Source organism: Hypanus sabinus, chromosome 8, assembly GCF_030144855.1.
Source record: "Hypanus sabinus isolate sHypSab1 chromosome 8, sHypSab1.hap1, whole genome shotgun sequence".
Classification (NCBI taxonomy): domain Eukaryota; kingdom Metazoa; phylum Chordata; class Chondrichthyes; order Myliobatiformes; family Dasyatidae; genus Hypanus; species Hypanus sabinus.
This window is the reverse complement of record NC_082713.1, coordinates 145,294,348-145,307,098: the sequence shown is the minus strand read 5'-3', so window position 1 is coordinate 145,307,098 and position 12,751 is coordinate 145,294,348. Positions and strand designations below refer to the sequence as shown.

Below are 12,751 nucleotides of genomic sequence, written 5' to 3'. Positions count from 1 at the left end.
GGACAAAGGAAGCATGGCACTGACCAGGAGAAAATCCTTGTCATCGGCAACAACTACTTGATGATGAGGGAGCAGATGACATTTCTCTTCATTAAGGGTTCTGGGTTTTGAGAGGAGCAGTTCCAAGAATGTCCAGTTGATGGCAGCTTGCATTTTACAGGGCTCATAACCTTGCTTTGGTCACTAGCAACACCCGTCTCTAAGCTCCCAAGCAAAGCCTGTACTTTGGGAGGTGCGCAAACAGTTTCCAGTGACATTTGGAGTTGCCTAGTGGAGTCTGCTGGTGTTAACACTGTAGCTCTTTAAATGACATCCAAATGAAGAACACACTTAGTTGTTCTCCTTGTTTTTGAGAAAAATGCTAAATAATTGTTTTCTGGATCTGGGAGCTTCATTTTATGTCAGAAACAAAAAAGCATTTGAATGTGTTGCATGCACTGTTGATGTCCCTACATGTACATCTTTCACCTAGTAAATACAGAGAGCACCAAATTATATTACAGCCCAGAATAGCCTAGTACAATCTTACAACTGATGTAACGTCACCTCAAGGATTTATTCCAGGTCTCATCAAGTTTGGACTGCATAGCGCTGAAGGGAAAAGGTTAAGCAATTCAATTTCTAGGCACACATTCAATCTTACCAACTGGATTGCTAAAATAAATTCTTTCAAATGAACACATCTTCCCTAGGTTAATTTAAAGAACTATATCCACAAACTTCAGAAAATATAATAATTCCTTCCCAAAATTTGGTGGCTACACACAGGAAAGATTTAGCTTTCTCTTGAGCTTTGATCCCTTATGATTCCACATAAAGGTGAAAGATCTAAAGTATTAGCAAATTATTAAATCTATGGGGTCTCATAAGCACCCAAGTATTTCACATTGGCCAAAGGGAAACTGTGCAGCCATGAATGTGATGATGTCACACAGTGGCTAATATCTGAACACAGAAAGTTTCCACGTGTTACCTTTATTTGAGTCTAACGTGGTTTCATGCATCGTCTTCATGGAAAATCAACCAATTTGCTTTATTTTACCAGAGCATGACTCCATTCTGCGACCCTCACAGCAACATTGCATTGCTTTGAATAAAACAAAATAGAAATCACATTTTTGGAATCTTTCACCACACTTACAAATGAGTGTATTAAGAGAGGTCCTTTGCAAAATTTTCCTATGCCGAGGATCAGAAAACTGTGTTTAGTAGCCTGAGTGATAACAGCAGCAAATGCAAGGTCTTCAGATACATTTTACATCAGATAGCACAAGAGGCTATACTTCACTTGTTTTTGGATAGGATAGTTCAGTCCTCTGATTGGGTAAAGTGCACATGAGCCAGACTTCTGACAGTCACTATTTTACGTCACCTTCATTTGTTTCCTATTCCACATGCCACGTTTGGAGTGGTAATAATGGAAGAAGTTTCTCATATACAATCTTTCCACTTCCAACCCAGCTTGGAAAATCCTACAAATAACAGAAAGTGAAGAATATCATGTAAAATCTGAAAAACAAAACAATTCCTACCTTTTTATTTGTGGAAATATTATTGATGAATAAAAGTGTCAAATACTGATAGAAAAATAATAGACATACTGACGGGAGCAAGTAATTGGGCAGCACGACAAAATTTCACTCAAGGTTTAGTTTACCAACGACAAAATGGTTTTTATATATTTATAATCTGAACACATTCAGATCATATCCTTTTCTAAAATGGACACAGCCCTGATAATAAAACATAGCAATAAACTAATAAACTAGAACCTAATATAAAAAAATAAAGTTGTGAAACAAGTTGGGGTTCAAAGGACAAAAAAAAATCAGCTCATGTTTCCCCCTCTGATGTCAAATAATAATTATGGAAAGAAGGAATTTTTTAATATAGCACATTTCCACTTGATGGAATGGAAATATTTATTGCTTTTTTCAACGGTTTAATGAAAAAAATCAAGTATGCAGTCTCAACAGATTTAACTTTTAACTGACCCTTTACGGGGTCAGTTAAAATAGTTGGAGACTATTTGTTATCTGCACCCTATATCCAGATGGTATAATGCAATTAACTTATATCATTAATCGATAAGTGTTGCTAAAAATGTTCATGTGCCGACAGTGAAGTGGTGAGCAGATTAGCCAAGGCAACTCTCCCAAGCAACGAGGCTATCTTTGCTCTGCTTTGTACTTTTATTTTTCCCGCCTATTCCATCATTAAACAAGATCATGGCAGAGATGCTACTCAACTATATTTTCTAGTTTTAGCCCCAAAGTATCTTTTGCTAATGTAAATCTTAACAATTACTCAATTAAAATGAACTAGCCCAGCTTTTAGTACTATTTGTGAAAAAGTTTCATTGTTTATTTTGCCTGTAAATTTGTGTATTAATGTTTATTTCTTTTAACATCCTAACCAAATAACCGTATAACAATTACAGCATGGAAACAGGCCATCTCGGCCCTTCTAGTCCATGCCGAATGCTTACTCTCACCTAGTCCCACTGACCTGCATTCAGCCCATAACCCTCCATTCCTTTCCTGTCCATATACCTATTAAATTTTGCTTTAAATGACAATACCGAACCTACCTCTACCACTTCTACTGGACGCTCATTCCACACAGCTAACATTCTCTGAGTAAAGAAATTCCCCCTCATATTACCCCTAAACTTTTGCTCCAAAGTCTCAACTCATGTCCTCGTTTGAATCTCCCCTACTCTCAATGGAAAAATCCATGTCAACTCTATCTACCCCCCTCATAATTTTAAATACCTCTATCAAGTCCCCCCACAACCTTCTAAGCTCCAAAGAATAAAGACCTAACTTGTTCAATCTTTCCCTGTAACTTAGGTGTTGAAACCCAGGTAACATTCTAGTAAATCTCAGTACTCTCTCTATTTTGTTGACATCTTTCCTATAATTCAGTAACCAGAACTGTACACAATACTCCAAATTTGGCCTTACCAATGCCTTGTACAATTTTAACATTACACCCCAACTCCTATACTCAATGCTCTGATTTATAAAGGCCAGCATACCAAAAGCTTTCTTCACCACCCTATCCACATGAGATTCCACCTTCAGGGAACTATGCACCATTATTCCTAGATCACTCTGTTCTACTGCATTCTTCAATGCCCTACCATTTACCATGTATGTCCTATCTGGATTATTCCTACCAAAATGTAGCACCTCACACTTATCAGCATTAAACTCCATCTGCCATCACTCATCCCATTCTTCTAACCGGCCCAAATCTCTCTGCAAACTTTGAAAACCTACTTCATTATCCAGAACACCACCTACCTTAGTGTCATCTGCATACTTACTAATCCAATTTACCACCCCATCATCCAGATCATTAATGTATATGACAAACAACATTGGACCCAGTACAGATCCCTGAGGCACACCACTAGTCACCGGCCTCCAACCTGACAAACAGCTATCCACCACTACTCTCTGGCATCTCCCATCCAGCCACTGTAGAATCCATTTTACTACTTCAATATTAATACCTAACGATTGAACCTTCCTAACCAACCTTCCATGCAGAACCTTGTCAAAGGCCTTACTGAAGTCCAAATAGACAACATCCACTGCTTTACCCTCGTCAACTTTCCTCGTAACCTCTTCAAAAAATTCAATAAGATTTGTCAAACATGACCTTCCACGCACAAGTCCATGTTGACTGTTCCTAATCAGACCCCGTCTATCCACAGTCTTAGAGATATACCATCTCTTAGAATACTTTCCATTAATTTACCCACCACTGACGTCAAACTGACAGGCCTATAATTGCTAGGCTTACTCTTAGAACCCTTTTTAAACAATGGATCCACATGAGCAATACGCCAATCCTCCGGCACCATCCTGGTTTCTAATGACACTTGAAATATTTCTGTCAGAGCCCCTGCTATTTCTACACTAACCTCCCTCAAGGCCCAAGGGAATATCCAGTCAGGACCCGGAGATTTATCCACTTTTATATTCCTTAAAAGCGCCAGTACTTCCTCCTCTTTAATCATCATAGTTTCCATAACTTCCCGACTTGTTTCCCTTACCTTACACAATTCAATATCCTTCTCCTTAGTGAATACCAAAGAAATTGTTCAAAATCTCCCCCATCTCTTTCGCCTCCAAACATAGCTGTCCACTCTGATTCTCTAAGGGACCAATTTTATCCCTCACTATCCTTTTGCTATTAATATAACTGTAGAAACCCTTTGGATTTATTTTCACCTTACTTGCCAAAGCAACCTCGTATCTTCTTTTAGCTTTTCTAATTTCTTTCTTAAGATTCTTCATACATTCTTTATATTCCTCGAGCAGCTCATTTACTCCATGCTGCCTATATTTATTGTAGATATCTCTCTTTTTCCTAACCAAATTTCCAATATCCCTTGAAAACCATGGCTCTCTCAAACTTTTAACCTTTCCTTTCAACCTAACAGGAACATAAAGATTCTGTACCCTCAGAATTTCACCTTTAAATGTCCACCATTTCTCTATTACATCCTTCCCATAAAATAAATTGTCCCAATCCACTCCTTCTAAATCCTTTCTCATCGCCTCAAAGTTAGCCTTTCTCCAATCAAAAATCTCAACCTTGGGTTCAGTCCTATCCTTCTCCATAATTATATTGAAACTAATGGCATTGTGATCACTGGACCCGCAGTGCTCCCCAACACATACCTCCATCACCTGACTTATTTCATTCCCTAACAGAAGATCCAACACTGCCCCTTCTCCAGTCGGTACCTCTACATATTGCTGCAAAAACTATCCTGCACACGTTTTACAAACTCCATCCCTTTTACAGTATGGGCTTCCAAGTCTATGTGTGGAAAATTAAAATCTCCCACAATCACAACCCTGTGCTCACTACAAATATCTGCTATCTCCTTGCAAATTTGCTCCTCCAATTCTTGCTCCACATTAGGTGGTCTATAATACACCCCTATAAGTGTTACTACACCTTTTCCATTCCTCAATTCCACCAAATAGGCTCCCTAGACAAGCCCTCTAATCTATCCTGCCAGAGCACCGCTGTAATATTTTCTGTGACAAGCAACGCAACACCTCCCCCTCTTGTCCCTCTGATTCTATCACAACTGAAGCAACAAAATCCGGGAATATTTAGTTGCCAATCACACCCCTCCTGCAACCATGTTTCACTAATAGCTACAACATCATATTTCCATGTATCAATCTATACTCTAAGCTCATCCACCTTTCTTACAATGCTCCTAGCATTAAGATAAATGCATTTAAGAAATTCTCCACCTCTTCCTCTCTGTTTATCTCTAACAGTACAAAGAACTTTACTGTCTTCTTTTTCTTCCTTCTCCCATACATCTGTTCCTACATCCTGGTTCCCCTCCCCCCTCGTATCTAGTTTAAATCCACTGGAGCCTCTCTAGCAAACCAACCTGCAAGAATATTTGTCCCCCTCCAGTTCAGATGTAAACTGTCCCGCTGGAACAGGTCCCACCTTCCCTGGAAAACTGCCCAATTATCTATAAATCTGAAGACCTCCCTCCTGCACCATGTCCTCAGTCACGTGTTGATCTGCACTAACTTACTATTTCTAAACCCACCAGCACGTGGCACTGTTAGCAATCCTGAGATTGCTATCCTGGAGGTCCTGTCCTTTAACTTGGCACCTAGTTCCCTAAACTCACCTTTCAGGACCTCCTCACTCTTCCTACCCACGTCATTGGTCCCTACATGGACCACGACATCTGGCTGCTCACTCTCCCTCATGAGAATACTGAGAACTCGATCCAAGATATCGCAGACCCTGGCACCAGGGAGGCAACAGACCATCCGGGATTCTCGATCTCTTCCACAGAACGTCCAATCTGTCCCCCTAACTATCGAATCCCCTATCACTACTGCTCTCCTCTTTTCCCTCCTTCCCTTCTGAGCTGAGGGTCCAGTCTCGGTGCTAGAGACGCAACCACTGCAACTTGTCCCTGGTAGGTCGTCCCCACCAACAGTATCCAAAACGGTATACTTAATATTGATGGGAATGGCCACAGGGGTGCTCTGCTCTTCCTGTCTATTCCCCTTCCCTCTCCTGACAGTCACCCACCTACCTGTCTCCTGACTCCTAGGGGTGACTATCTCCCTGAAACTCCTGTCTATTTCTGCCTCTGCCTCCTGAATGATCCGAAGCTCATCCAGCTCCAGCTCCAGTTCCCTAACACGGTTTGTCAGGAGCTGCAGCTGGATGCACCTTTTGCAGGTGTAGTCATCAGGGACAACAATCCTCGACCTGAGTTCCCAAATACTGCAGACAGAACACTCAACTGCCCTAACTGCTGCCTCCATTACCTACTCCTAAGCTAATTAGATTAATTAAAGCAGATTACCTGGCCTTACCTCACCTGGAGTGAAGCTCGTACTCAGCCTCTGCTTGCTATTTAAATTCTCCCGTTGTCTCACGGGCCAACTTTCACGCACTTGCGCAGTTGTGCCCCATTCAAACCTCGCCTCTGCCTGTTCTCGCTGAAGCCTGATTGATCCAAAGCCGACCCACTGCCTCAGTCCACTCCAATGATGGCCGCTATGACGATGCTGAAATATGTTTCTTCCAGCTGAACTACCTTCTAATTTATTTTCTTTAATATTTTGAGGAAATGAAAACAAATCACACCTAAAATCTTTTAATTTGCAGGGAAGAAAGCCACGATTATGTAAAATGGCAAAAGGGATGGAAAGATAAATTTTAAATTGCTTTAATGATGTCCACCTTTATGAGCACTTAGCAAGTTTTATTCAATCTATTACCTGTCCAGTAGTTCCCAGTCTTCTCCTCCCCAGCGGTCTCGAAATTCCTTTGTATTCATCCCTCCAATCTTGTCAAGATCTGATTTGTAGATTCCAAGCAAGCCAAAGCCATTCACTTCCCAGTATCCTGGAGGTTTCCAATGAATCAAAATTTATTTGTCTCTGCAACATTGCCACTAAACTAAGTTTATTTTTGTATTTTATATAAGTAAAAAAAGCAGAAATTCATAGACAGGAGGATTAACCTACACTAATTAATGTTTTCAAGCACTTGCCATTGGTAAATCCAAAGGAGTACAAGGCACAATTGCAACATGTGCTGCACTGGCTCTTCACCAATTAAAATAATGAAGGACAAGCTTTGCATTACTGCCTGCATGAAAAGAAAGCTGAATGGATAGGAGCCTGGAGGGTGTCAGCAAGAGGTTGTGGGGGAATGAGACTGGCAGGGTTGTAGTAGGGAGGGAAGCACAGCTCTTTTGTCAGTTGAGGGTTACATCTGTAAGCCAAGCAGCAAGCACACTATTTTCTTTAAGAACAACCTTCTTTCCAAAGAAATTTTGTCTCAATGTATACAGTACATAAATCATTTGCCATGTGATAGAATTTCTAGTCCCAGTAGCTAAAATCTCAAGCACTCTAGATCCACATTTTACTTGATTTGTTAACACAAATCAGCTGATTTATCCCAGATACCACCTATCAGTTACAAATGCTGAGTTATCTAGACTGCCAATTTAATAACCTCTTAAAAAACTGATTATAGCTATCCTTACACTTAAAATTAACATACAGTACAAGAGAAGACCTCAAAGCAACAAAACGATTCATTTGGCATGATTAATTTAAAAGATTAAGTTACTGTTTTTGCCACTTACCATCGGGTTCTTGTGGGGAAGAGCCACAGTTCAGTCTTACTACAATAGGGGCAAAAGCCATCCTTCCCTCCACACAATGTTTTCTGATGCTGTCTATTATGTTTGGGGGAAAGTATATATGCAGATCACAAAGGAAAACAATGCTGTGGTCATCCTGAAAACAAAAATAGGGAAGACATGAAGAAGCACTGAACAGTTCAGCTTCACTGAAACTAAGTCTGCAGAGTTGGTCACAGCACTGTCATTAGAATCAACTGTTTCTGTACTCTATACACAAATGCACATTTCTAAATAAGTACTCCTAATAGAGAACATCAGGAGCAATTTTATTAAAGTGAGCATGTTACAGAAAAAAATTCACACGTTAATAATCTTCCAAAAAAAAACAAGCCTTTACTCAGGTTGTCAATTTATTGTCTTTCGAACCAAAGCGGATACTTCACTCACCCCACCACTGAACTGTTCCTGCAACCTATGGACTCACTTCAAGGACTCTTCATCTCATGTTTTCAATACTTATTGCTTATTTATCTATCTATCCATTTATATTTAATTGATTTTTAATTATTTTTCTCCTTTTGTATTTGTAATTTGTCGCTTTTTGCACATTGGTTGTTGGTCTGTCCTGTGGGGTGTGGTCTTTCATTGATTCTATTGTGTTTATTTTATCTACTGTGGATACCTTCAAGAAAATCAATCTCAGGATTGTATATGGCAACATAGATGCACTTCGATAGATAGATACTCTATTGATCCCTCAGGAAATTAGTGTCACAGTAGCATTACAAGAGCACAGGTATACAAGTATAACGAGAAAGAAGAAAGAATAAAAATAAGTTACCCCAAACAGTCTAACAGGAGGGGGGGGGGTCATCACTTCTCTGGCTCTAGGTTGACTCAAAATAGAGCGTATTAGCTGAGGGTAAGAATGACCTCATATAGTGCTCTTTGGAGCAGTGTAGCTGTCCTAGTCTATTACTGAAAGACCTTGGCTGTTCAGCCAAGGTGGCATGCAGAGGGTGAGAAACAGTGTCCAGAATTGCTAGGATTTTCTGTCAGTTCCCTTTGTTCTACCACAGCCTTCAGTGTGTCCAGTTTGACACTTATAACTGAGCCAGCCTTTCTGATCAGTTCATTGAGCCTGTTGGCATCATCCATGTCGATGCCATTGCTCCAGCACACCACAGCACAGAAGGTTGTACTGGCAACAACAGACTGGTAGAACATGTGAAGGAGAGGCCTGCATACTCTAAAGGACCTCAGTCTGCTCAGGAAGTAGAGGCGACTTTGGCCTTTCTTGTACACAGCCTCTGTCGTAATAAGTTCACGTTGAGCTTTGCAAGAAGTACTGAACTGCAGGTGATAACTTGCAAAAATTATCTTACAATTTACAACGAACAGCATCAATGTTTTCCAAATGCAAATACTGCAAGCTGTTGTTAATCTCTGTTTGCAGCAAGACTGCAATAATAAATGAAGGATAGAAGAAGAGTGTGAATTCAAATTAAGGGACAGAAAAGCATCAGAGCAACTTGTGTTGAATATATACAGTAATGGCAGCATGTGGAATGTGATTACAATAGAAATGCATTTTGGAAACTGAATAGAATACAGTCACTCCAGTATGTGAATACATGCAGCAGGCTAACGAAAGCAGATTCCCAGCTGAGCAGGAGATACACAGGAAGAAGGAGGGTGGATGAGGGACAACCATACGAGCTTTTGAACTGTGTAATATAGAAATGGGCCTAACACACAGATGACTCTTATTGCTGTTTTTGTCATGTTACAGAGGTGTCAGACTGTGTCTTAATTATTTAACAAACATTTAAAAAATCTCTGAATCATTGTTAATTATTTTTCTCCCTTCCTTGCCGAAATCTTTGTCAGGGCCAAGGATGGATGTGGAATTTCTTTAAACCACTGAATAAAGTACTACATAAATTGATTCTACTGTTGACCCATTTCTTGTTTGTCAGACCGAACAGTTTAACTAAATGAACACAGATAAGAAAGAAAGTGTTTAATCTTAGAACTGGAGTAATCTGTAAATCATGGTAGAACCCTCCCCACCACTGAGCACATCTGTGCGGAGCAGGGTCGCAGGAAAGCAGCATCCATCATCAGCAAACCCCACCATCCAAGGCCACACTCTCTTCTCACTGCTGCCATCAGGAAAGTGGTACAAAAACTTCAGGATTCACATCACCAGGTTCAGGAACTGCTATTACCCCTCAACCATTGGGCCCTTGAACCAAGGGGGATAACTTCACTCAACTTCAATAGCCCCATCATTGAAATATTCGCACAACCTAAAAACTCACTTTCAAGGACACTTCATCTTATTTTCTCAATATTTATTGTTATTTTTTCCTTTATGTATTTGCACAGTTTGTTGTCTTTTGCATATTGCCCATCCTGTTGGGTGAGGTCTTTCACTGTTTATATTGCGTTTTGTGTAATTACTGTGAATGCCCACAAGACAGTGAATCTGAAGGTGACATTTATGTACTTTGATAATAAATTTACCTTGAACTTTGAAAATACAGGGGTTAGGCAGCATTTCCAAAGTGTTTAGTTCTAATTCTGCAAATGCTGGAAACCTTGAGTGATACACACAAAATGCTGGAGGAACTCAGCAGGTCAGGTAGCATCTATGGAGAGGAATAAACAGTCAATGTTTCAGGCCGAGACCCTTCATCAGGATTGGATGATGGTTGGGCGTGGGGGGATGAAATAAGAACCTGGGAGGTGATAGGTGGAGAAGTTAAAGGGCTGAAAAAGAATGAATTTGACAGGAGAGGAGATTAGAAGAAAGGAAGCAGGAACACCAGAGGGAAGGTTATTGGCAGAAGGGGTGAGAGGGTAGCTAGAATGGGAATGGAAAAAAAGAGAGATGGGGGAGCAAGGTAGTAATTACCGTCAGTTAGAGAAATCAATGCTCATGCCATTAGGATGGAGGCTACCCAGATGGAATAACCTGGCGTTTCTCCTCCACCCCAGGTTTGGCCTCATTGTGGTAGTAGAGGAGGCCATGAAACATGTCAAAACAGGAATGGGATGTTGAAATGCAATGAGTAGCCACTGGGAGATTCTGCCTTTTACAGTGGACAGAGAGAAGGTCTTTTGATCTGCATTAGGACTCACTGATATAGAGAAAGCCTCATTGGACATAACAGATGACCCTGACAGACCATCATGGAAGGACTGTATGGGGTGCTGATAATGGAAGAGTAGGGGGCAGGTGCAGCACTTGTCACGTTAGCAGGAACAAGTACCAGAAGTGAGAAAGGTGAGGAGGGACAAGTGAACAAGGGAGTCACACAGACACAGATAGTTGGGGGGGGGGGGGGGTGGATGATGTGCATGATCTACAGATGAAGGAGCTATATGGATATGGAGGCAGTAAGGGTAGTAAGTAAGGACAAGGGGACCCCCATCCCTGTTATGACAGTGGGAGATGGGGAGAGGGCAGATGTTTGATAAATGGAGGAGATGCAGGGGAAGGCAACAGTGATGTTGGTGGAAGGGAAACCCCATAAGCTTGGAGTCCTCTTCCACCACTCTGTGTGTGCTCCTCAGTTCTTACCTCTTCTAGTTCTATATCCCTTCCTAAGGGAGTGTATACTTGTGATTAGGGAAGTCAAGCAAAATTTCACCAGACTGATACTTCAGACACAAGGTTCATTATAGGCGAAGAAATTAAAAACACTGGGCTGAAACTCTCTAGAGATTAGGGTCACGTCACTGAAACATACAAAATTATTGGGGGTGTTGACAAGGTAGATGCTGGGATGATATTCTTCTTGGCTGCAGTGTTTAGAACCAGGAGTCAGAATCACAAAGTATAAGCGGGCTTGCATAATGGAGGTTAGAAAACAAGTCTTAATTTAGAAAGTAGTGAGGGCTTGGAATTCTCATTCCATGAGAGCTGTGTTGGTTCAATCACTGACTACATTCTGGGCAGACTGAATGGTTTTTAGATATTAAACGAATCAAGAGAAATGGGGTTAAGTGCTGAGGTAAAAGACCTCCCACTTGACATACCTTGCCCTGATATAGCGTATTTTCCAGACATATATTTCTCAAATATACTTTATTATTCGTTAATTTATTTGTGAAAATATGACTTTATGTGTTGCGTGCGAGTTATACGTACTGTGTTGTACACTTTGGTCCAGGGAAATATTGTTTCATTTGGTAGTATACATGTATATGATTAAATGGCAATAAAATTAAACTTGAGCTTCATCCCCAAACGGTATCTCCAGGGTCCACTCCTTTTATAGACATGTCTTTTCCTTTCCTCTCCAAACTCTACTTCTCAGGGTCCAGTCCTTATTTTGTTACGAATTCATAATGTACCAGCAGCAAGAGATGACAAATTGAGTCAGGTTTTAATATTAAAACCACTACATTTATTAACATCTACTCAATAATATAGAAAATTAAATAAACTACTTTCTTAAACAGAAGTCAACAGTGTTATGTGTCTATGGTTCCTAAACAGTCAAACATAGAACCCGTTCTTAACAAATCTTACTCAACCACAGTCTTAAAGTGGCAGTTCAGAAAGTCTCAGTAATTCACGAAATAGGCGAGAGAAGAGACTTGTGGATTCACAGTGCAGCAACAAGGCGATCACAACGAATTCCAAAGGTTCCATGGCTAACGAATGAAGAAACGGTTACCGAGGATCCCAGCCGAGGGATACTGTTCCGAAGTTCACAAAGAGAGATTCCACAAAGTGACTGTCACAAAATCCACACCCATGGATCATACAAAGGACAGACACGTCTCCACAATGCAGTGTGCCACTGATTAACCCGATCCTTTGGGTTAATGGGTAAGCATTAGACTGAACCCTTCTCAATTGTGAGCTGTTCCCTAATACCTCGAAGTCTGCAGTCTTCACTCTCTCTCTTTTTCCTTCGACTCTCTCTTCAACATTTTGTCCGCATTTCGTTTATACCATAGGCATACGTCATAAAGTAACGCTCACAGAAATGAAACTGCAGACTCCCAGTAAAATGAAATGGGGACACGTGAGGCCCATAGTAAACGAAACTAAGAACT

The 12,751-nt window shown here is 40.6% G+C and overlaps 1 protein-coding gene across 1 annotated transcript in view; it reads right to left on the bottom strand.

Annotated features, from left to right (window-relative positions):
• Nucleotides 1–12,751, bottom strand: part of b4galnt3b (beta-1,4-N-acetyl-galactosaminyl transferase 3b) — a 181,646-nt gene that overhangs the window by 15,585 nt on the left and 153,310 nt on the right. The window contains exons 18-20 of the mRNA XM_059978156.1: nucleotides 7,676–7,829; nucleotides 6,798–6,924; nucleotides 1,373–1,472 (exon numbers count right to left, since the gene is read on the bottom strand). Coding sequence (XP_059834139.1) covers nucleotides 1,373–1,472; nucleotides 6,798–6,924; nucleotides 7,676–7,829 — 381 coding nt within the window. The remainder of the gene's footprint in view (nucleotides 1–1,372; nucleotides 1,473–6,797; nucleotides 6,925–7,675; nucleotides 7,830–12,751) is intronic.